General features: G+C 38.9%; 2 protein-coding genes across 2 annotated transcripts in view; one reads left to right on the top strand and one right to left on the bottom strand.

The window, feature by feature from the left end:
• LOC306851515 (sacsin-like) overlaps positions 1-18424 on the top strand; it is a 25625-nt gene extending 7201 nt beyond the window's left edge. Inside the window, exons 4-9 of the mRNA XM_079387801.1 lie at positions 215-300; positions 693-804; positions 955-1101; positions 1706-3188; positions 3675-3766; positions 5614-18424. Of these exons, the coding sequence (XP_079243927.1) occupies positions 215-300; positions 693-804; positions 955-1101; positions 1706-3188; positions 3675-3766; positions 5614-17165 (13472 nt within the window). The 3' untranslated portion in view covers positions 17166-18424. The remainder of the gene's footprint in view (positions 1-214; positions 301-692; positions 805-954; positions 1102-1705; positions 3189-3674; positions 3767-5613) is intronic.
• Positions 17985-21785, bottom strand: part of LOC306851516 (gamma-sarcoglycan-like) — a 20324-nt gene continuing 16523 nt past the window's right edge. The window contains exon 8 of the mRNA XM_079387802.1: positions 17985-20147. Coding sequence (XP_079243928.1) covers positions 19971-20147 — 177 coding nt within the window. The 3' untranslated portion in view covers positions 17985-19970. The remainder of the gene's footprint in view (positions 20148-21785) is intronic.

The following is a 21785-nucleotide window of genomic DNA, read 5'->3' as shown; positions in this document are numbered from 1 at the left end:
AAAAGTACAGTATTCCAGTTTTTCAGGTTTGGAAACATGTAAGGATTAAGAAATTATTATGACAATTTTTAAGGGGTGAACTATCCCTTTAACAAACGTATATTGGAGTGATGTTCATGTATCCACGTAGCTTTGGTGGTGTAATTTTATTGTTTTGAATTACTGTGTGTGAAAGTTGCTTATGCTGCATTTCTCAGTATTTGCTCTTTTGCAGGGAGGTTCGGTCAAACAACGCCACCTTTGGTTGATTTTTTGAAAGATATTTTGGGAAGATATCCAGAGGGTGGACAAATTCTAAAAGTACGAATATATGTTATGTAAAAATTGCAGTTATATGGTTATTGTGTGTGTGTTTTTATCGTTTTTGTTTTTATCATGTGACATGCCTTCTTGGCCAGGTCTCCCTCGAAAATGAGGTTTTAATCTCAATAGATACCTTGTATAAATAAAGTTTAAATAAAGCAATTATGCTTTTGTTGTTAAAATAGCGACTGTATCGTGAATTTTATAAAAGATGTTGGAGTCAGCAGTAATGCTGAAATCTTTGGCTATGTTTAAAAATGAGGATGGATATGAAGCAATAAAATATTGTGCCCAGTAATTGAGGGAATACATATTGAGGCTTTTTTTAATTTTTTTTTATAAATAACATGAGAATTTGTCAAGGACTGTAAGATGTGCCTGTCATGCAGGAGCTGATTCAGAATGCAGAGGATGCTGGGGCCACTGAGGTCAAGTTCATGTATGACGAGACGGAGTATGGAGTGGAGTCACTGTGGTCACATGATATGGCTCAGTATCAGGGTAATTCAAATATGCTGATTGATTGTCTCTTCACATGTTCAATATAATTCCTGGCAGTATGCAGAAAACAATGAATAGTAAAAAAGGTAAGTAATCTTGAAATACACTGTTACATTGAAATATGAATTTTTGTTTGTTTTTTGATTACAGGAGCAGCGTTGTATGTCTATAATGATGCCGTCTTCACCACAGAAGACTGGAATGGTATCCAGGAGATTGCACGGAGTAGAAAAAGGGAGGACCCTCTTAAAGTGGGAAGATTTGGTATTGGATTTAACTCTGTCTACCACATAACGGGTGAGAAAAGAGTATGTTATGATAGTTGATGAATAAAGCATACTTTCTTTTATTAACATAAAGATTTTAGGTTAGAATTTATATTATAATATACAAGAAATTTGTACAGTGTATTAGGTGCCTAATAAAGTTTTTCACCATTTATAATCACTTTAACTCTGACGGGATCATTTTAATGGTCCTGTGGTGTGACACATGAATTTTTAAAAATGGTTCATGTAGTGTATAAAGTAATATCAGTTACTGAAAGCTGCATTAGCATATATAATAATGAATTAGCAAAAAATCACTTAAGATGGAGTGTATCATGTCTTTTTGCAGGACTGTTCAACTGGTATTTAATGACAACCTAATTTTTTTAACCTTATGAAATAATTTTTCTTATTTGTGAATATACAGTTGAGCAGGGTGGACAAAAATAGAGGACCTAATGGAACGTTGGGTCACCGTTTATGTTATGTGTCCATAATTATGTGCACCCTTATATGTTTATATACATGGGTATGCCAAATTCATACATTTATGTGCAAATGCTAATATAATTCTTTATGGACTAATTGAAAAACTTGTTTTACTATTCTAAAAATGTTTCATCTTTTTGTAGATGTTCCTAGTATATTCAGTGGGGATCAAATTGCGATGCTGGACCCTCATCAGATGTTGTTTGGAGTCCATGAGTCTGGGCAGTGCTGGAATTTGAAGTCCGATATAAAGGAAATTACCGAGCTTAATGATCAATTTGCCCCTTACTTTGGCCTGCTCGGTAGCTCAGAGAAAACCATTAAAGATGGCAACTTTCCAGGAACACTCTTTCGTTTTCCACTCCGAATGAAACCCTCACAATTAAGTAACAACATTTATAATAAAGAAAAGGTTCTGGAACTCTTTGAATCATTCAAAGTTGACGCAGACACTGTGTTGCTCTTTCTAAAGAGCGTGCAGAAGGTCTCTCTGCATGTGCGGGAATCGGATGGAACAGAGCGGATGATTTTCCAGGTCACAGCAAGCGACAGTGAAGAAGATGAGATGGAGCGGCCCAACTCTCTGAAGACCCTGGGACAGGCTATAGATAGCTACAGTAATGGGGTGCTTAGCAGTTCGGTAACCTGTGTCACCTACCAACTCTCCATTGAAGTGCGGGATGAAACTGCCAAAGAGACTCAGAAGACCACCTGGTTGGTGTGTAATGGAGTAGGAGGGCGAGGCATGTGCAGTGAACTGGATTCTCTTGCTGATGATCTGAAGTACATCCCAACCATTGGTATTGCCTTGCCCCTTACGCTTATTGATGAGGACAAGGGGGCAGCTTTTAGTTTCTCAGGACGTGCTTTCTGTTTCCTTCCACTGCCCCTTGGAGAGGAAAGCATGACAGGATTGCCAGTCCACGTCAGTGGTTTCTTCGGCCTGACGGACAACCGCAGGAGCATCAAATGGCGGGAAGTGGACCAGTGGAGGGACCCAGCGGCTCTTTGGAACGAGCTTCTCATAGTCACAGTCATCCCAAGGGCTTACTTCACACTCATCATGGAGACCATCAGGAGAATCCAAACTAAGAAGGACCAAGATTTCCCCCTTTCCCCAAGAGGTATTTATGGAGCCTGGCCTGATCCAAACAGGATCCGACCTCGCTGGAAACCCATTCTTGAGCCCCTTTTCAATGACTTGCTTCAACAGCCAGTCATCTACTCGTTCAATGGGAGCTGGGTTCAAGTAGATGAAAGCATATTCTCAGACTTGGACTCCTGCTTGGACACTACAGAGACTGTCATCAAATACCTCCAGAGCTCAGGGATGATACTGGCTCAGGTGCCAGCCTACATCGATGCAGTACTGACAATGTTTGTCACCAAACCAGGGAGCCTGAGGAGAGTGAACCCTTCTTTTGTGCGCCAGACTCTGAGGAAATGTCGCCATAGAGGGTCCTCTAATGAGAAGCTGCTCCTGCTAGAGTTTATCCTTAGCGATGCCTGCTACAATGACCTCATTGGACTGGAACTTCTGCCTTTGCAGGATGAGACATTTGCTGTGTTCTCCTCTTCTGTGAATGACAAAGATGCTGTCTACATCACCTCTGAGGAGTATCCAAGGTATGGGGATACATTTGTATTTGCGTTCTTGGTATTAAGGTCATTCATAGTTTTAATTCACTGCTATCTAAATATATCAAATATAAATGTATCTAAATATATCAAATCAAAACAGCTTTAAGCAAAATTTGACTCCCTATCAGTTCATGAGTTTGAATTGAATTGAGCTATCTGACCACATGCCAGAGGATAGAGAATTTGAATTTCTAGAATTGTAACTCAGACAAAACCGTACTCCAATAATTAATTTTCACTATTTTTTTTTTTCCTTCAGGATCTGTTTGTCAGATTTAAATTTTTATATACTATACTATACTAGTTCATCACATTCAGATTTACATTACAACTTTACATTCTTGAAATGCATTTATGATTTATTTCTAGATAATGCTTATCCCTGACCAAAACTTAGAAAATGGAATACATTAGGTTATAAGTATATATATTTTTATGTTATAAATATATATATATATATATTTTTTTTAGGTCCCTTTATCCAGGACTGGAAGGAAGATTTGTCTTGGAAAGCATTGCCCCACATGTCATGACCAGCCTGAAAGAAGCAGCCAAAAGCAGAGGTAGACACCTGCAGCTCATAATGCCACTCACATGCTCTCACTCAGGATATAGAGCATCTGCTCTCAGTTCTGTTCCTCAGTGGTGAAACTTAACCTTGTTCATGCATAGTTTGCTGCAGGGAGTAAAATTTTTGAGCTTCATGCTTGCTATTACGGCTGTCAGATTTTTGAGTTATGCTTTTTCATGCTTAACTTAGCATATGCCGAAAAAGATGAAGTGCCTTTTATAAAATAAGCAGAATCTATAAACTCTGTCATAAAGCATCCATATTAGCTTAACTCAGAGAACACAGTTTCCTTTTCACTATTCCCAAATGACTAAATACAATATTTTAAAGAAAGGATTACTAATCTTTTTCTTACATTTGTTTTGTTCTGCTTGTGCCACAATTGGCCATAGGACATGTTTTTATAATAATAATAATGTCTTATTTATATAGCTCCTTTCAAAAAGCTGACAAGGATATTAAAATGACTGTTGATAGGAAGCAGCTTTCTTCCTCTTTTTCAGTAATTATTATTACACAAACGTTGTGTATAAATTTTAAAGGTAGTGGCATGCAATATCATGATTTTATATTGTGAACGATTAAAATGTCACCATGATCTGCTGTTGAAGAGAGATTGTAGTATCGTCTGTCATTAATGTAAATAAAACAACAAAAGACAAGGAGAAAATCATTCACATCTTTTGAACTTCAGTAGCTTTTATAAGAATCAGTGTTCATTTAATTCAGTGTTCATTTAATTCAGGCTAAATTTTTAAAATAAGGGAAATTAGTTTGGCTCTACTGCTCAGCGACTTGCGAAATAGTCTTAAAATCCCACACGAAAAAGAATGAAAAAACTATTTACAGTAGACTAGTAGCAAAATGCATTGCAGTTTATGCATCTATGGAATATCTCATTATTTGCTTCATAATTTTTATTAAAAAATTTATATTAACCTAAAAAGATTTTTTTCACCTTTTCTTGATTTCTGCATTTAATTTTCAGTTCAACAATACCTTTGGGGTTGTTCAGGTAAGTGCACAATGTGTTATCTAATGCCTGTAGAGCTGGTGTCGCTATAGCGCTCCTGGATCACACTACTTATATACTAACATGTGTGTATTTTAACTCATTAACCATATACTGTATCAAAACAAAACATACTAATGCATTTAATAATGTGAAATGCTTGTAATAAAGATTTTAAGATGTTGATTTTTCACTATCCATAACTTCAAAACCTTGGAAAGTTATAGACCAATTCCTTGTGTATAAGCAGTTTGATTTGGAATTTGTTAAGAAATAAAACTTAAGTGCACCATTTTAATCAGTCAAGTGGTAAACAAGCAGTAAACTGATACATGTTCATTGCAAGAAATAATGTGATACAAGACACACATATGAACATGCATGTGAACAGCAAGAATTTTCCATTACTTGAAGCCATTTTTCCATATATTCTATGCATATTTGGGCAACCTGAACAGCTGAAAATGGGAATGAATGAGACTTCTAATTAGAATATTTTCAAATATTTCTGGCATGTGAGCCATTTTAACAGGTTTCTCTGTTTTGTGCATTGATTGATTGTAAATGTTTTCAAATGCTAAAAATTATTATTCTTAATTTTCTCATCATCTGTGGTCTTTACCCATGAATGTGTATTTTTAGTGTTTCAAGCTATTTGTGTCTTAAAAAAAATATGTGAACCTCTGGATTTATCTGCATTTCTGCATAAATTTTCATTGAACAACAGTAGACAAACAGCCACATTTAAGCAGACTGAGTTAGTCTATTTATGTGACTATTTATGTGATTTTTGGTACATCATGTTTTGTGTTTGTTTGTGCTTTCAGGGAGGCCTTGCACTCAGGTTCAAGTGCTAACCCCAGAGAGATCGGCACGCCTAATTAAAGAAGTCCTTACCACAGCATGGCCTTCTAGAGATTTTGCAGTTCAGTGGTACCCTGGTGATCAAGAGAAGCAGCATCCCTCAGTATCTTGGCTCAGAATGATTTGGAAGCATCTTTACATTAACTTTCCAGATGATCTTAGTGTCTTTGAAGATTTGCCTTTGATTCCAAATGTGCCACTGACTGACACCCTAGATTCTCTAGAGCTACTACGCCTAAAAACTCCATCACCCATCGTTCTTGTAAAAGAAGAAGAGGGTCCTCCGTCAGATGACTTGCTTGAAGTTATGAAGAAACTTGGCTGTGTTATCTTGAAGCAACTTGATCCCTGCTTGCACCATCCACTCCTGAAAAATTACATTCACCAGTCATCAGCAAGCACCCTACTGCAAATTATGGACAGATCTTCATCCCAGAGATTAGCAAGCCAAGTTTCCTCTTTCTCTGTCAAACAGAAGGTTACCCTCAGAAGCTTTTTAGCTGGTCTTACTGATGTTACAGAAAAAGAAAAACGCATAATTCAAGAGCTTCCCATCTTTGACAAAGTTGGACAGAAGTCAAAGACAGACCCTTCACTTTTTACATTATTGAAAGGCACCAGAGTATTACATCATACTGCCAAGCATCCATTAGATGTGAAATTGTCCATAAATGTAGTTGACTGCAGTGATGAGGCAACCATCCGTTTAATAAAGCTGTTGAACATTGAACAGGTGAAAAGCACTGAATGTCTAAATGTGATAATTCAGGACATTGAGAAAGGATTCTACACCAAAGAAGAAGTCACAAAAATCATGCTCTGGGCTCTTAATCATTTGTCTTTTCTGAAGAATGAAAACAAGGCAGTAATTGGTTGGCTTTCTTCACTGAAGTTTATTTATACCTCTTCAGAAAAGCCTCATTTACCAACAGACTTTTTTGATCCAGAGTTAGAGATTTTGCAGAACCTTTTCTTCATGGAAGAAAAGACAAGGTTTCCCCCAGATGACTATACATCATCCCCTGATATCCTTCATTCACTGAGACAACTGGGGCTGAAAAATGAGGTTCAACTCAGTGAAAAGGATGTGCTCCAGGTTGCAAGAAAAATTGAGGAGTTGCAAGGGAATAGCAAACCAGATTGGAATCCCATTTTAATGAAGGCAAAAACACTTCTTACTATCCTTAACAAACAGACAAAGTTGGTGAAGTCCTCTGAGGTTCAGACAAACCTGCAAAAATTAAAATGGGTACCCGTTTGCAAAGACAGACCGTTGAATTACCCAAAGTCACTTGCTTGGAGAGGTGATTCCTGCAATATTTCCTCTCTTTCTGAAATGTGTGATATTTCTCATGCTGTGCTTGTTGGCTCTTCGGTTGCCCTGGTGGAACGTACCTCTGCTGGCATGAAAAAAGCCCTGAAATTGTCATTAGAGCCTCAGGTTGATCAAGTGCTCCAGCATTTGAAAGCAGTAAATGACTGGCACAGATCCCAAGCATTTACCACAGAGGACTGGTATCAGTTTCAGCAGATCTTGTTTGAGATATATGAGTTCATGCAAGCTCATTTGGAGGATGCAAGGGAAGGCGTGAAGTCTCTGCCCTTTGATTGGGTTTGGACGGGGAAAACCTTTGCTTCCCCTGGACGCACAGTTTTAAAACCCATACAAGATTTGGACCTCCAGCCTTACTTGTACTCATTACCAAAGACCATTGCAAAATTCAACAAGCTTTTTAAATTCTGTGGCTCTATTGAAGAAGTTGTTCCCAGTCATGTGTTTGAAGTTGTTGAAACAATCAGGCAAAGGAGTGAGCAGGAGATGACAAAAGAAGAAAGCAAACGCAATGTCCTACTCCTAATAAATATTTTACGGTGGCTATACAGCAGTCAAATATCAATAGATGCTACCATGCACGTCCCCATTCTTTACCACAAAGATCCAAGCAAACTGGTTATGAAACCTATCCACGAATGCACTTACTGTGACATCAAAGTAGAGGATCTGAATGACTTACTAGATGATGTTTCAGAGCCCATCATCCTTGTCCATGATGACATTCCAATGAAAACTGCTGAATGGTTGAGAGTTCCATGTTTGAGCACAAGATTGATAAACCCAGAAAACCTTGGGTTCGAACAGTCAGGCCAAAGGGAGCCTCTGACTGTGAGAATAAAGAACATTCTAGAGGAGTATCCTTCAGTTGCGGATATCTTCAAAGAGCTTTTGCAGAATGCTGACGACGCAAATGCTACTGAGTGTAGTTTTCTGATTGACATGCGAAAGAATCTTGAAATCAGAGAGAATTTGCTTGACCCTGGCATGATTATTTGTCATGGCCCAGCTTTGTGGTCCTTCAATAATTCTGTTTTCTCTGATACAGACTTCCTTAATATAACCAGGCTGGGTGGATCCATGAAAAGATGTGAAGCTGACAAAGTGGGCAAATTTGGTCTAGGGTTCAACTCTGTTTATCATGTGACTGACATACCCATTATCATGAGTAGAGAATTCATGATCATGTTTGATCCCAACATCAATCACATTGGCAAACACATTCGAGACAAGTCAAATCCAGGCATCAAAATTAACTGGAGCAAACAGCAGAAACGGCTAAGGAAGTTTCCCAATCAGTTCAAACCTTTCATCAATGTATTTAACTGTCAGCTTCCTCTGGCACTGGAGTCCCCTTACAAGTATGACGGGACCCTCTTCAGACTTCCTTTTAGAACTGAGCAAGAGGCATCTGCAAGTGAAATCAGCAGTATTTACTACAATACCACTGATATCTACTCTCTTGTGGATGAATTTAGCATCTGTGGTCACCGGCTTATTCTCTTCACACAACATGTTGGAACAATGGTCTTGAAGTATTTGAAAGGTGAGGAGCCAAACCCTGCTGCTGCACAGGATGTGGTCACAATAAATAAGAGTGTGTGGTCCTCCAAAGCAGCTTATGGTCCCTTAAGTATTCTGAAATCTGCTGCCAAAGTCATGAAAAAAGTCGCAGCCACCAACAGAGTGCCAGCTGAGGTCCCTAAATCTGGTTGCATCATCAGAATTGTAGTGGAGGAGTTCCACAATGTCTTCAGACGCATTGTTGATCTTCACTCCCCACTGTTCAGAAGTTCTGAAGAAGACCCATCGTCCTACTTTGAGATGGCCGCTAAAGGCACACAAACTAAAAGACTTACAGATGACATGCCACAGAAGGGAGTGGAAAATACAAACTGGCTTATCTGCTCATGCATGGATGTGACAGAAGCTCTGAAGTTCTCCTTGAGTGATAGTGGAAAACGCCTCGGTCTGGTACCATGCGGAGGCGTAGCTGTGCTGCTCTCTGAAGAAGACAATAGAAAATGGACTGTAAAGACAAGTGCCACACCAATTGGAGAAGTTTTCTGCTACTTACCCCTTCGAATCAAAACTGGCTTACCTGTGCACATAAATGGTTGCTTTGCTGTAACATCAAATCGCAAAGAGATATGGAAGACAGACACAAAAGGACAATGGAACTCCATTTTTATGAGACATGTGATTGTCCAAGCATACTTGGCTGCACTTAACATGCTGAGGTCAATGGCAGAAAGTGGGGAATTATTGGACTACAGCTATTATGCAGCCTGGCCTGACCCTGGAGTTGTCCATGATGATTTCAGTCTGATTTGTCAAGGGGTTTATCAAGAAATAGCTAAAGGTGTTGATGATGATCGTGCAAAAGTGTTTTCCGATGGAAAATCCTGGGTGTCAATCAAGGATGTCCGTTTTTTGGATGACTTGTTGCTTTGCAGACCAGACATTGGGTCTGCTGCCTTCAAGATATTCTTGAAATACCTCAGAAAGTGTGGTTCCCAAGATCTTTGTGCTGTTGAGCTGCCAGACTGGGTCAAGGAAGGCTTCGATGATGCTGGCTGTAAAGGAAAACTGATGGAGAACACCCTGACAGAGACACAGTTTTTCTCAGATGTGTTCTTCCCCCATATCCAAGACATTGATAAGGATCTACGTGACCCTCTGATGTATTATGTACTCAATGAAAAACTTGAGGATTTTGCATCCATACTAAGGGAAACCCCATGTATTCCATGTTCAGGACCATCACAGAAGCTTGTGTTGCCATCTCGACTCATACATCCTGAGGGCAGAGTAGCCAAACTGTACAACAGTGAAGATGGAAGGTTCCCTGAAGGAAGTTTGAGAGACTATGTCAATCCAGTTTGCTTGGTGAAGTTAGTGCAGCTGGGTATGGTCAAGGATGACCTATCATGGGAAGACTTGATTGAACGGGCTGAGTCTGTATTGGCTCTAAATGAAAATGACCACACACTTGCATGCCACAGGAGCAGTATAATCCTCAGTCTCACTGATGAAAAACTGAAAATGAGAGATCCAGCAGCAAATCAGTATCTTGCCAAATTACAAAATATCAAATTCCTTCCATTCTTGACAAAACCAGCTGGATTTTCACTTCCATGGCATGGAAACAATTTCCCCCAATCTACCATGTTCTCGGCAAAAGAGCTTTTTACAACAGACCATCAGGACACTGTGTGTTTAATGAAGCCCATTCTCAATGAAAATTCCCCTTCCTTTAAAGGATGTGGTCCTATCTCACTGGCTGTGAAAGACTTTCTTGGATTGATAAAAAAGCCAACGGTTTCATTAGTCATCAGCCAACTGAAAGAGCTCTCAAAATCCTTTGATGGTGTAACTCTGTATCAAGAGAACATAACCAATGCTTGCTACAAATATCTCCACGAAGAACTGCTGCAGTCCAATGCTGCGCAAGAGGAAATCATGGAGGAGCTAAAAACATTCTCTTCAGTTCTAGTGGAGAACACATACGTGGAACCAACAAAAGTAGCATTTCACTTAAACTTTGATGCTGCTCCATTCCTTTACCAGCTTCCCAACAAGTACAGGAATAGTTGCCGTGAACTTTTTGAAAATGTGGGCATTCAACCTAGCTTCACTGTTGAAACATTCGCAGCGGTTTTACAGCTGATAAAAACTGAATGTGGAAGAAAACCTCTTACTGAAGAAAACTTTCAGCTGTCTCGTAGAATAATTAGTGAGGGAATATGGAGCTTGATCCGAGACAAAAATCAAGAATTCTGCCAAAGCAACTATGGAGAGATACTTCTTCCTGACAGCAATTTCACACTACAACCTTCAAAATCACTTTGCTATAATGATTGTCCTTGGATTAAAGTCAGGGACACAACCGTTAAATACTGCCATGGTGATATTCCAAGAGAGGTGGCAGTAAAATTGGGAACAGTCCCAAAACGTCACAAAGCCTTAGAAAGATATGCCTCCAACATTTGCTTCACTACCCTTGGAAGTGAGTTTGGGCAGAAGGAGAAGCTCACCAGCAGAATAAAAAGTATCCTCAATGCTTATCCATCAGAAAAGGAGATGTTGAAAGAGCTCCTGCAGAATGCAGATGATGCAAAAGCCACAGAAATATACTTTGTCTTTGATCCCAGGACCCACCCAACTGACAGAATCTTTGATGACAAATGGGTTCCCATGCAAGGCCCATCACTCTGTGTCTACAACAATCAGCCTTTTACAGAGGATGATATTAGGGGGATACAGAATCTCGGAAGGGGCACCAAAGAGGCAAACCCTGGAAAAACTGGCCAATATGGCATTGGGTTCAACTCCGTGTATCACATTACTGACTGCCCATCTTTTATCTCAAATAATGACATTCTCTGCATCTTTGATCCGCATGCCCGTTATTCACCTGGAGCAACATCTGTCAGTCCAGGAAGAATGTTTAGAGATTTGGATTCAGACTTCAGATCACAGTTTTCTGATGTACTCAACTTGTACCTAGGAAATCACTTCAAGCTGGAACGCAGCACAATGTTCAGATTTCCCATACGAAATGCAGAAATGGCCAAAATCTCAGAGATCAACTCAGCACCTGCTTCAGACAGAATGGTTCAAAATTTCCTTGATAAAATACGAATGGATGGTGCAGAACTTCTCATGTTTTTGAATCACATGGAGAAAATTTCTATATGTGAAATTGAGAATGGAACTGGAGATTTAAAAACTCTATATTCGGTGACAGCAAAAATCACAGACGGTGATCGACTCAAACGGAAGCAGTTTCACGCCTCAGTTCTGGACAGTGTCTCCAAGAAAAAACAGCTGGCTCAAATTCCAGTGCAACAGATTACCTACACAATGGACTTAGAAGACACAGATGGTAATTCTACTACCTGGTTGATATGTAACAGATCAGGATTTTCTGAAATGGAGAAGGTCTCTAAGAGTGTCATTTCAGCTCACAAAAATGAGGACATAACACTCTTTCCACGTGGTGGTGTTGCTGCATGCACCAGCCACAACTACAAAAAACCACACAGAGCCTTCTGTTTTCTCCCTCTTTCTCTGGAGACTGGCCTGCCTTTCCATGTGAATGGCCATTTTGCTTTAGACTCTGCCAGAAGAAATTTGTGGAGGGATGACAATGGAGTTGGTGTCAGGAGTGACTGGAACAACAATCTAATGAAAATGCTAATCGCTCCTGCATGTGTAGAACTGCTAATTCAACTGAAACGTCGGCTTTTTCCAGGCCCTGACCCCACCATGACAATATTTCAAGGAACTCCAATCCATGTTGTCAGGGATATTTTGAGAAAATTTTTGTCTATCTTTCCTGTAAACCGACTGGACATTCAACCAGATTGGTATTGTTTGGTAAAGGCAATCTACCTTTCCATTCATGAAGATTTGAAAAGACTACTCCCTGTTGTTAGAGCACCCCACATTGATAACAGTGATATACACTCGGCAGTATACATCTCCTGGGTGAACACGTCCACCTCAACCAAAGGCCGGGCTTTCTTTGACAACTTACTTCAGGATGAGTTGCAGCATCTTAAAAACACAGAGTACAACATTACCACAAGAAAATCTGTGGCAGAAAATGTTTTTAGAATGAAGTCCATGCTCTTAGATGTTGGCTTCAACCTAATCTACAGCTGTGATGAGACCTCCAGTCTGTATTTCTGCCTGGAAGATGCTGGGATTCCAGTCAACAATGTGACTCCTGACGATGTTCGCAACTTTCTTCTGACATTTTCATCTCCAGACGCATCCTGCCAAGTTGGAAAGCTACCATGTCGACTGCAGCAGTCCAATTTCAAGCTCTTCCATGGTCTGAAACTACTTATCGACTACTGCTTCAAAGATGTGGAAGAAAATGATATTAACATAGAGGGACTGCCACTTCTGTTGACAATGGACAACATTCTGCAAGTGTTTGATGCCAGACATCCAAAGTTTCTGACAACTCATCATGAGCTTATTCCATCAAGGAAAGAGCTTTTCATGCACACGCTATACATAAGGTACAGTAACATCCTTCTAAAAGCAGGTGTGGCAAAGATCTTTGACATAAGCAGTTTTGGAGATCTCCTGGGATTTGTACTTTCCAGAGAGTGCAGAACAAGAAACTCAGTAAAATGGAAGGAGAACTTTCCTACTGAATCTTGGCTTAAGAGTGCATGGCATTTTATCGGTGAACAACTTGCGACCAAGGATGACCAGACAGAGATCAAGCCTAAATTTGAGACCATTATGGATATATTGAAAGATTGGGCACTTCTTCCAGGAATCAAATTTATGGTGTCAGGAAACAAATTGGTTGTGCCAGAGTATGACGTTTTGTTACCCCTGAGCTTGATCTTTGCAGCAATCTTTCCAAATGGACAAAATGACAAAGTCTTTCACACCCTGATGAAGGGAGGATGCTTTCAATTGGCTGTGAATAAAATATGTGCCAAAGAGAGTCTCATCTTGCCTCTATTGGCTCAGCACACAGCAAATATAGACAATCCTTCCAGCATACTTCGGGCACTTGAGTACATGATCCAGATGTCAGCTTTCAAAACAGCAAGTTTGATGGACAAAGACTTTGAAGCACTGTTGTTGTACTTCAACTGCAATTTGACTAATCTGACCCAGGATGATGTACAATGTCTTAAACTGTTGCCATGTTACAAAGCTGTCAGTGGTCGGTACATCTGCATTGCAAACTTCGGAGCATGCTATGTTCTAACAAAAAGCATTCCTTCTGCCGACATTGAAAAGTGGGCACACAATACATCCTCAGCCTTTCTCGCTGACAGTCCACAGCTGAAAGAACTCTACAGCTTTCTTGGGGTCACACCAATTGATGATCTTGAGGTCTACCTGAATCATTTAATTCCAAAATTTGACATTTTATCACATGATGCCAAAATCCAACATGTCATCTATCTGAAGGAGAAATTATTGGCAATGGAGGAGCCAAACACCACCAAGGATCAGCTCTTTGAAAAACTAGAATGTCTGTCTTTCATTTATGACTCCACCAATAGACTAAAACCTGCCAAAGCCTTCTTCGATCAAACAGTTAAAGTGTTTGAAGTAATGCTTCCACAAAAAGCCTTCATTCCCAATGATTTCTTCAAAAAAATTGATCAGGTCTCAAAGCCAAAAAGTGGGACATCCTATTTACCCTCATGGATAACATTCCTACGCAACATTGGGTTAAAATATGTTGTAACACAACAGCAAGTTCTACAGTTTGCAAAAGAGATCAGCATCAAAGCTCATACAGAAAACTGGTCCAAGGAAAAAGTTCAGACAGTTGTTGATATTCTCCTAAATCACATTTTCAATGAGAGAACGGATCTTTTTGATGGGGCATTCCTCAAAGAACTCTCTATGATACCATTCTTATGCCCAGAGCGTGCACCAGCCGAGCTTGTTCGCCTCCACACTCAGTACCAAGAAATGAATGGCACCATCCCTCTAATTCGCTTCAATGGGTCTCAAGTAAATCCAAAGTTCAAACAAACTGATATCATGCAGTTGTTGTGGACATCTTGTCCTATTCTACCAGAGAGAGCCACCCCAACAAGCATAAAAGACCAGGAAGGAAACACACTTGCCAGCCAAGAGCAGCTTGATCTTATTTTGAGCCTGTTAAACGTCAATGTGGACCCACCATTGGAAAAAGTAATTAGCAATTGTAAAAACATATGTAGCATTACTAACTTGGATGATGACACAGTGAAAACACGAAACAAGGTCTTGAGGAGCATTTATGAATTTCTGAATGCAGAAAAACATGAATTCCGCTGTCAGTTACGAGGAGTAGCCTTCGTCATGGTTGAAGAGGGTTGGAAACTCCTTAAACCAGAGGAGGTTGTCATTAATTTGGAAAATGAATCTGACTTCAAACCCTACTTGTACAAACTTCCCCTTGAGCTGGGTACATTTCACCAACTGTTCAAACTGTTGGGAACTGAGGACATTGTTTCAACAAAACAATATGTTGAAGTTTTGTGTCGAATTTACAGAATTTCAGAGGGCAAGCAGCTTGACCCAAATGAAATGAGAACAGTGAAAAGAACTGTCTCTGGGCTGTTCAAAAATCTCCAGAATGACCCAGTACAGGTCCGTAAAGACCTTGAGAATCTCAGAGATTTGACATTTTACCTTCCAAGTCATGATGGACGATTGGCCAAATCAAACACTTTGGTCTTTGACGATGCACCACACTACAAGAGCCGAATTCAGGGTAATGTAGGTGTTCAGATGCTAGTTGACATGAGCCAGTGTTACCTAGGCAAAGACCATGCCTTTCACACAAAGCTGATCATGTTGCTCCCCCAGAAACTGAGGCCCAGACTTCTGAGCAGTATCTTGGAGGAACAACTAGATGAAGACTCTCCAAAAATGTGCCAATTTGGTGCCTTTTGCTCCCTGCAGGGACGGCTTCAGTTGCTCCTGTCATCAGAGCAGTTTATCACTGGATTAATTCGGATCATGAAACACGAGAATGAGAATGCATACATGGTGAATGAGGAGAAAGCGATACGGTTATGCAAAGCACTGTGTGAGGGCTTAAAGGTATCTTGCTTTGAGAAACTACAGACAACATTGCGAGTGAAAGGCTGCAGTCCAATTCCCCACAGCCGTAGTGAAACTCTGGCCTTTCTTAAAAGGTATGGAACTGCTGTTATCCATCTCTACATTCAGCACTCTGACAGCAAAGACATCAATTTTCTTCTTGCTTTGGCAATGACCCTTAAGTCAGCGACAGACAACCTGATTTCTGACACCTCCTATCTTATTGCTATGCTGGGTTGCAATGACATCTACAGAATAACTGAGAAGCTAGACAACCTTGGTGTCAAGTATGACACAACTGAGCCCTCAAAGCTAGAGCTTCCACTTCCTGGTACACCCATTCCTGCAGAGATTCATCATTTACTGCTCATGGATCCCATGAATGTCTTTTACCCTGGAGAATATGTCGGTTACCTGGTAGATTCAGAGGGAGGTGATATTTTAGGCACTTACCAGCCAACTTACACATACGCTATCATCGTTCAAGAAGTAGAACGAGAGGAAGACGAAAGTCCAAGTGTCCTCGGCAAGTGCTTTCAAATTGACATTGGGTACAGTGAGTACAAAATCGTGAGTTCTCTTGATCTGTATAAATTTTCCAGACAGGATGATAGCACCCATAATCGAGATAGCACACCAACTCCAACAAGCCCCTCAGAGGGTCGTTCTCCTTCTGCCAGAATGGTCCCTCCACTATTTCCTGGAAAGGAAAATCACAGGGCTCTTCCAACAGAGGCATCCCCCAAAAAGATAAAACTCAATGCATTACCAGAAATTCTAAAAGAAGTTACCTCAGTCATAGAACAAGCTTGGAAGCTTTCTGAAACCGAACGCAAGAAAATTATACGCCGCTTATACTTGAAGTGGCACCCTGACAAAAATGCAGAGAATCTTGATATTGCTACCGAAGTCTTTAAGCACCTACAAAATGAAATTAACAGGATGGAGAAACAAACACAGGCAGAGCAGACCACTGATAGAGGATCAAGGAGACCTTTCTCTGCATCTTCCACTCGATTCCAGTCAGAGAAATTCTCATTTCAGCGATTTTACACATCATGGAACCAAGAAGCAACAAGCCATAAATCGGAAAAGCAGCAGTTCCGAGAACAATTTACTAGCTATGCAGGTTCATCGCATTCAAATCGCTTCTTTGTACCACCGTCGTTTAAGTCCGTTGGGAACCCTGTGGAGGCACGGCGGTGGCTAAGGCAAGCAAGAGCCAATTTTTCCGCTGCAAGAAATGACCTTCATAAAAATGCCAATGAATGGGTATGTTTCAAATGCTACCTGGCAACAAAACTTGCATTAATCGCTGCAGATTATGCAGTGAGAGGAAAATCAGACAAAGATGTGAAGCCCACAGCACTTGCGCAAAAGGTAGAGGAGTACAGCACCCAGCTTACGGGGTTGGCCAAGGATGTACACATCCTCGAGGGTTATGGTGTGGACAGCCTGAGAACTCGCTACCCTGACCTTTTACCCTTCCCCCAGATTCCTAACGACAGATATACTTCGGAAGTAGCAATGAGAGTAATGGAATGTACAGCTCGGATAATCATCAAACTTGAGACATTTGTCCAGCAAAAAATCTGAATGTCCGCATTAGAAAATGCAAAACCCTAACAATTAAATTAACAAAGTTGTGGTTGTGCAATATAGACCAGTAAATATTTTAAAAGGCTTGTTAAAGGTAAAATGATCTATTTAGCTGATATTTTATTTTAACAGTGCTATCTCTGATGCTGTGACACGTGCTTATTATTGCGTACATACCTGCTCCATTTTTCTGAAAGGTAGCCTGAGTTTAAAGAAAAAGTGTTTGCTATTTAACATGCAGCAGTGTACATATTGTTCAAAAACATAGCAATACCTTTTATTATTTTAAATACATTTGATTATTGTTGTTCCTTTGTACATAATGAATACCGATGCTGCTTTTTTATCTTTTTTAGAAATGGATTTTTCCTGCCATAGTCATTAAGTTGACGGTATTGTGATTTAATAGCATGAGTTGCACTGCACTTTTATGTAAATAGCACTTGAGTGATTGCTGGAATTTGAATCAATGAATCATGTGCAATCCAGCAATGGCAGGCAAATCAGCTCATGGTTTCTTATGGGATCTATATCAGTCATGTGCCAGTAGCTCATTCTAAAATAAAAATGGCAGGTTATAATGTGCATACTCCATTTTATCAGCTGGAAAATCCATATGGTAATTGACATGCTCCTTTCATTGTATATGTAATACTGTGCATAACCTGAACATTAAACAGTGAAAATTAAAATATTTGAAAGACTATAAATTACATCCTGAAGATGTAATATGACAGCAGGTTCACAAGGGTTTACCAGTGCAATTACTGTATCTGTCTTGTTGCAAGATTACAGTATGCAAGAATGAAATTTATTCCATATTTCACAATCAACTTTATTGCAGCTGAACTATATATGTGTACATTGTTGGCTAGGGGCACAACAGAGCACTTTTTATTTCCCATACAAGGACACTGGATGTAGTTTTAGCACGTATTACTATTTAAAAAATGTACCATTTAAAAATATAACGTGACATTTTCTCTTAAAATTTCACCTGTCAGTTAATTGCTGTGTACATATCATACAACATGCATAGTTCCTCAGAAACGCACTGAGTAAATATGCATTTTCTATTATTCACAATGGGAACCTCTTGTCCTCTACTGCTGAGAAATTTTTTGCATGAAGTTCTCGGAAATGTGTATAAGAGGAACATAGATGCTCATATGGTGCTCAATGTCAATGATGTTTTTCATCCATTTCCTTTGTTTAACTGTGAGAGACTGAAATTAAACACTGGTCTACTGTATTGTTTGGACAAATATATTTTGTCATTTGTTTCAATCGTATAATGTCATATTACAGCTCTGTAAATTTGAGACCCATTGACAGTGGGTCTTATTTTTATTCTTAAAAATATCTTCTGAATCTACTGTTCAGTCATGTAGTATCAGGTAATAATGGTACAAAATATACATTTTATTGTGGCCAAAATGTAATGTTTAATTTAATGATTTTTTGAATGAAATGATCATGTCAACTCATGCCACTGAAACACATGTAAATTGGTTTTTCCACATTCTGTGTTCATACATGGTTTATAGTTAAACTATAATATAATTCAAAGGTCAGTTATTGTAATTATTTACATTTGTAAACCTCAAAATATGAGTTTTTCCATTGAAAAAATATACATCACCCAAAATATAATACACAACTTATATATGAATGTGAAGATCACCAACCAATGTATATACAAACATAATCACTCAGCATTTTCAAACAGAACATATGCAAAACAGAGAGAGAAAAACACACACAAATCCCAAAGTTTCAAGCGGCCATAGGAAAATTAGCATTTTGATACTTATTCTGAAATAAATGGCCTAATTGTATATCAAACCATTGTGTATAAAGTTCAAAATTCAAGAGCACTTTATATTTTACAGTAGTTTTTTTTTTTTTTTCACTAGATCAATTATGTTGATTTTTTTACATACAGAACAGAATGTGGTTACTCTCAATATCCCAGCTGTTTTGGCACTAACACACAGATTTTGCCATTTGACAAAAATGAGAGACATTTGTATTCGATTATATTACAATGCTTAATGGAAGAATTCAAAGTCACTGCTTGAGGATTGTGGGTAGTGCGGTTTTTCAGACTGAAATTCATTATCATACATGACTTAAAAAAAGTTGAAATTAAACTGATCTCAGAAGTATATATCATAACCCGCAGAGAAGCACATGCGTATAATAATTTCTCTATTAATGAGTGCGTCTTTAACCAATAACTAGCTGATATGCAACACACGGAATTTGGTTATTTATTGCACCTCAAAATGATATTGCATAGGATGTCAGCTGTTTACCAGCCCCTTCATTGCCCAGCCTAATTTTGAACAATTTTCATACACAAAAAAAGAAAACATACAATAATTTTGTTCCATATAGTATAAAGTACAACCCAATCTCATTAGAAAATGTAACAATTTTACAAGGCGATTTTGTATGAATTCATACGATGTGCTTCATACATAGACATATTTCAAATAATAATAATAACCATAAAGGTTGTCCTTCAAACCTAAACGTCAGTGGGGAGTAGGCAGATTGTATGGAAACATATGAATGAGATTGTACGAATTTATAACCACCAATTCACCAAAACAAATGGTTACAAATTACCATGGGAGTGTGTTGTATATACTGTATATTTAATCTTCCCTATCATGATCACCCCTATCACCCTCTGATCTTCATTAACATGTTAATACATATTATGATGGGGTTTTATAACCTTGCCCAAGACAATGGAACAACATGATTTGTTTCTAGTGTGGGCGTTATGGTCATTCAGCAATCCTGGCGCTCGCTGCAGGTCGAAGAGACGCCAGCTCTGGAGATGAAGAGCTTACCGCTGGGACAAACACACACTTCATATGTGTTGTACATTCCCTGAGAGTCACCTGACGTTCTGGCTTCTCCCACAGGTAACGTCGGCAGACGAACACTTTCAGCATCTAAAATCAACTGAAACATACAATAAAACCTTAATAATGAGGTATTTAATGAAAGGTTAGGCCACACCTTATTTTAAGGTGTTCTTGTTACACGTTTCATGAACTTACTACTATAATTATAACAAATTATAACCTAACCCTGAGCCAAACCCAAACCATATAGTAAGTACAGTGGCATGCGAAAGTTTGGGAACCCCTTGCAGAAAATGTGAATAATTTTAACAAAATAAAAGAGATCATACAAAATGCATGTTATTTTTTATTGTCCCGAGTAAGATATTTTACAAAAAATATGTTTACAAATAGTCCACAAGACAAAAAAAAATAGCTGAAATTATTAAAATAACCCCATACAAAAGTTTGGGAACCCTTGGTTCTTAATAGTGTGTGGGATTACCTGGATGATCTACAACTGTTTTTTGATGGTTGTGTTTGAGTCCCTTGTTTGTTCTGAACAGTTCAACTGAGCACTGCTCTTCAGAAAAATCCTCCATGTCCTGCAGATTCTTCAGTTTTTGCATGTTTGAACCCATTCCAGCAGTGACTGCATGCTTTTGAGATCCATCTTTTCACACTGAGGACAATTGAGGGACTCAAACACAACTATTAAAAAAGGTTCAAACATTCACTGGTGCTCCAGAAGAAAACACAATACATTAAGAGCCGGGGGGTGAAAACTTTTGAACAGGGTGAAGATGTGCAAATTTTTTCTTATTTTGTTGAAATATATATATATTTTCCATTTATTACTGCCCTTCGGAAACAACAGAAGATGCTTGCATGATTCCCAGAAGACAAATTAAGTACAATTTACCTTGATCTTCAAATTCAAAAAAGTTTTCACCCCCCTTGCTCTTAATGCATTGTGTTTCCTTCTGGAGCATCAGTGAATGTTTGAACCTTTTTTAATAGTTGTGTTTGAGTCTCAATTGTCCTCAGTGTGAAAAGATGGATCTCAAAAGCATACAGTCACTGCTGGAAAGGGTTCAAACATGCAAAAACTGAAGAATCTGCAGGACATGGAGGATTTTTCTGAAGAACAGTGCTCAGTTTAACTGTTCAGAACAAACATGGGACAACCATCACAAAACAAAACAAAAAACAGTTGTAGATCATCCAGGTAACCACACACAGTATTAAGAACCAAGGGTTCCCAAACTTTTGAAGGGGGTTATTTTAATAATTTCAGCTATTTTTTGTCTTGTGGACTATATGTAAACATCTTATATGTAAAATATCTTACTCAGGACAGTACTAAATAAAAAAATAGCATGCATTTTGTATGATCTCTCTTATTTTGTTCAAATTCTTCACATTTTCACAGATCCTGCAGGGGGTTCCTTAACTTTCGCATGCCACTGTACTTACTATATGGTTGGGATTTGGCTCAGGGTTAGTTGCATGTAATTATGCATCATTTATTGTAATTATAATAGTAAGTTAATGTAACTTGTAACAAGGACACCTTGAAATACTTTTTTTCCACATCAAAAAACGTTTTTACAAATATGAGCGTTGGCATGGATCAAATCTGAGAGTGCGCACGCTTTATAAATGAGACCCCAGGAATCTTTGTTTTAACTAGAGTTTCAGAGATATACATATATTATGTATATCTATGTCTTGGACTGTGCTCAAATAATTAAAA

Source organism: Barbus barbus (assembly GCF_936440315.1).
Source record: "Barbus barbus genome assembly, chromosome: 31".
Lineage (NCBI taxonomy): Eukaryota > Metazoa > Chordata > Actinopteri > Cypriniformes > Cyprinidae > Barbus > Barbus barbus.
This window is presented reverse-complemented; position numbering and strand designations above follow the sequence as displayed.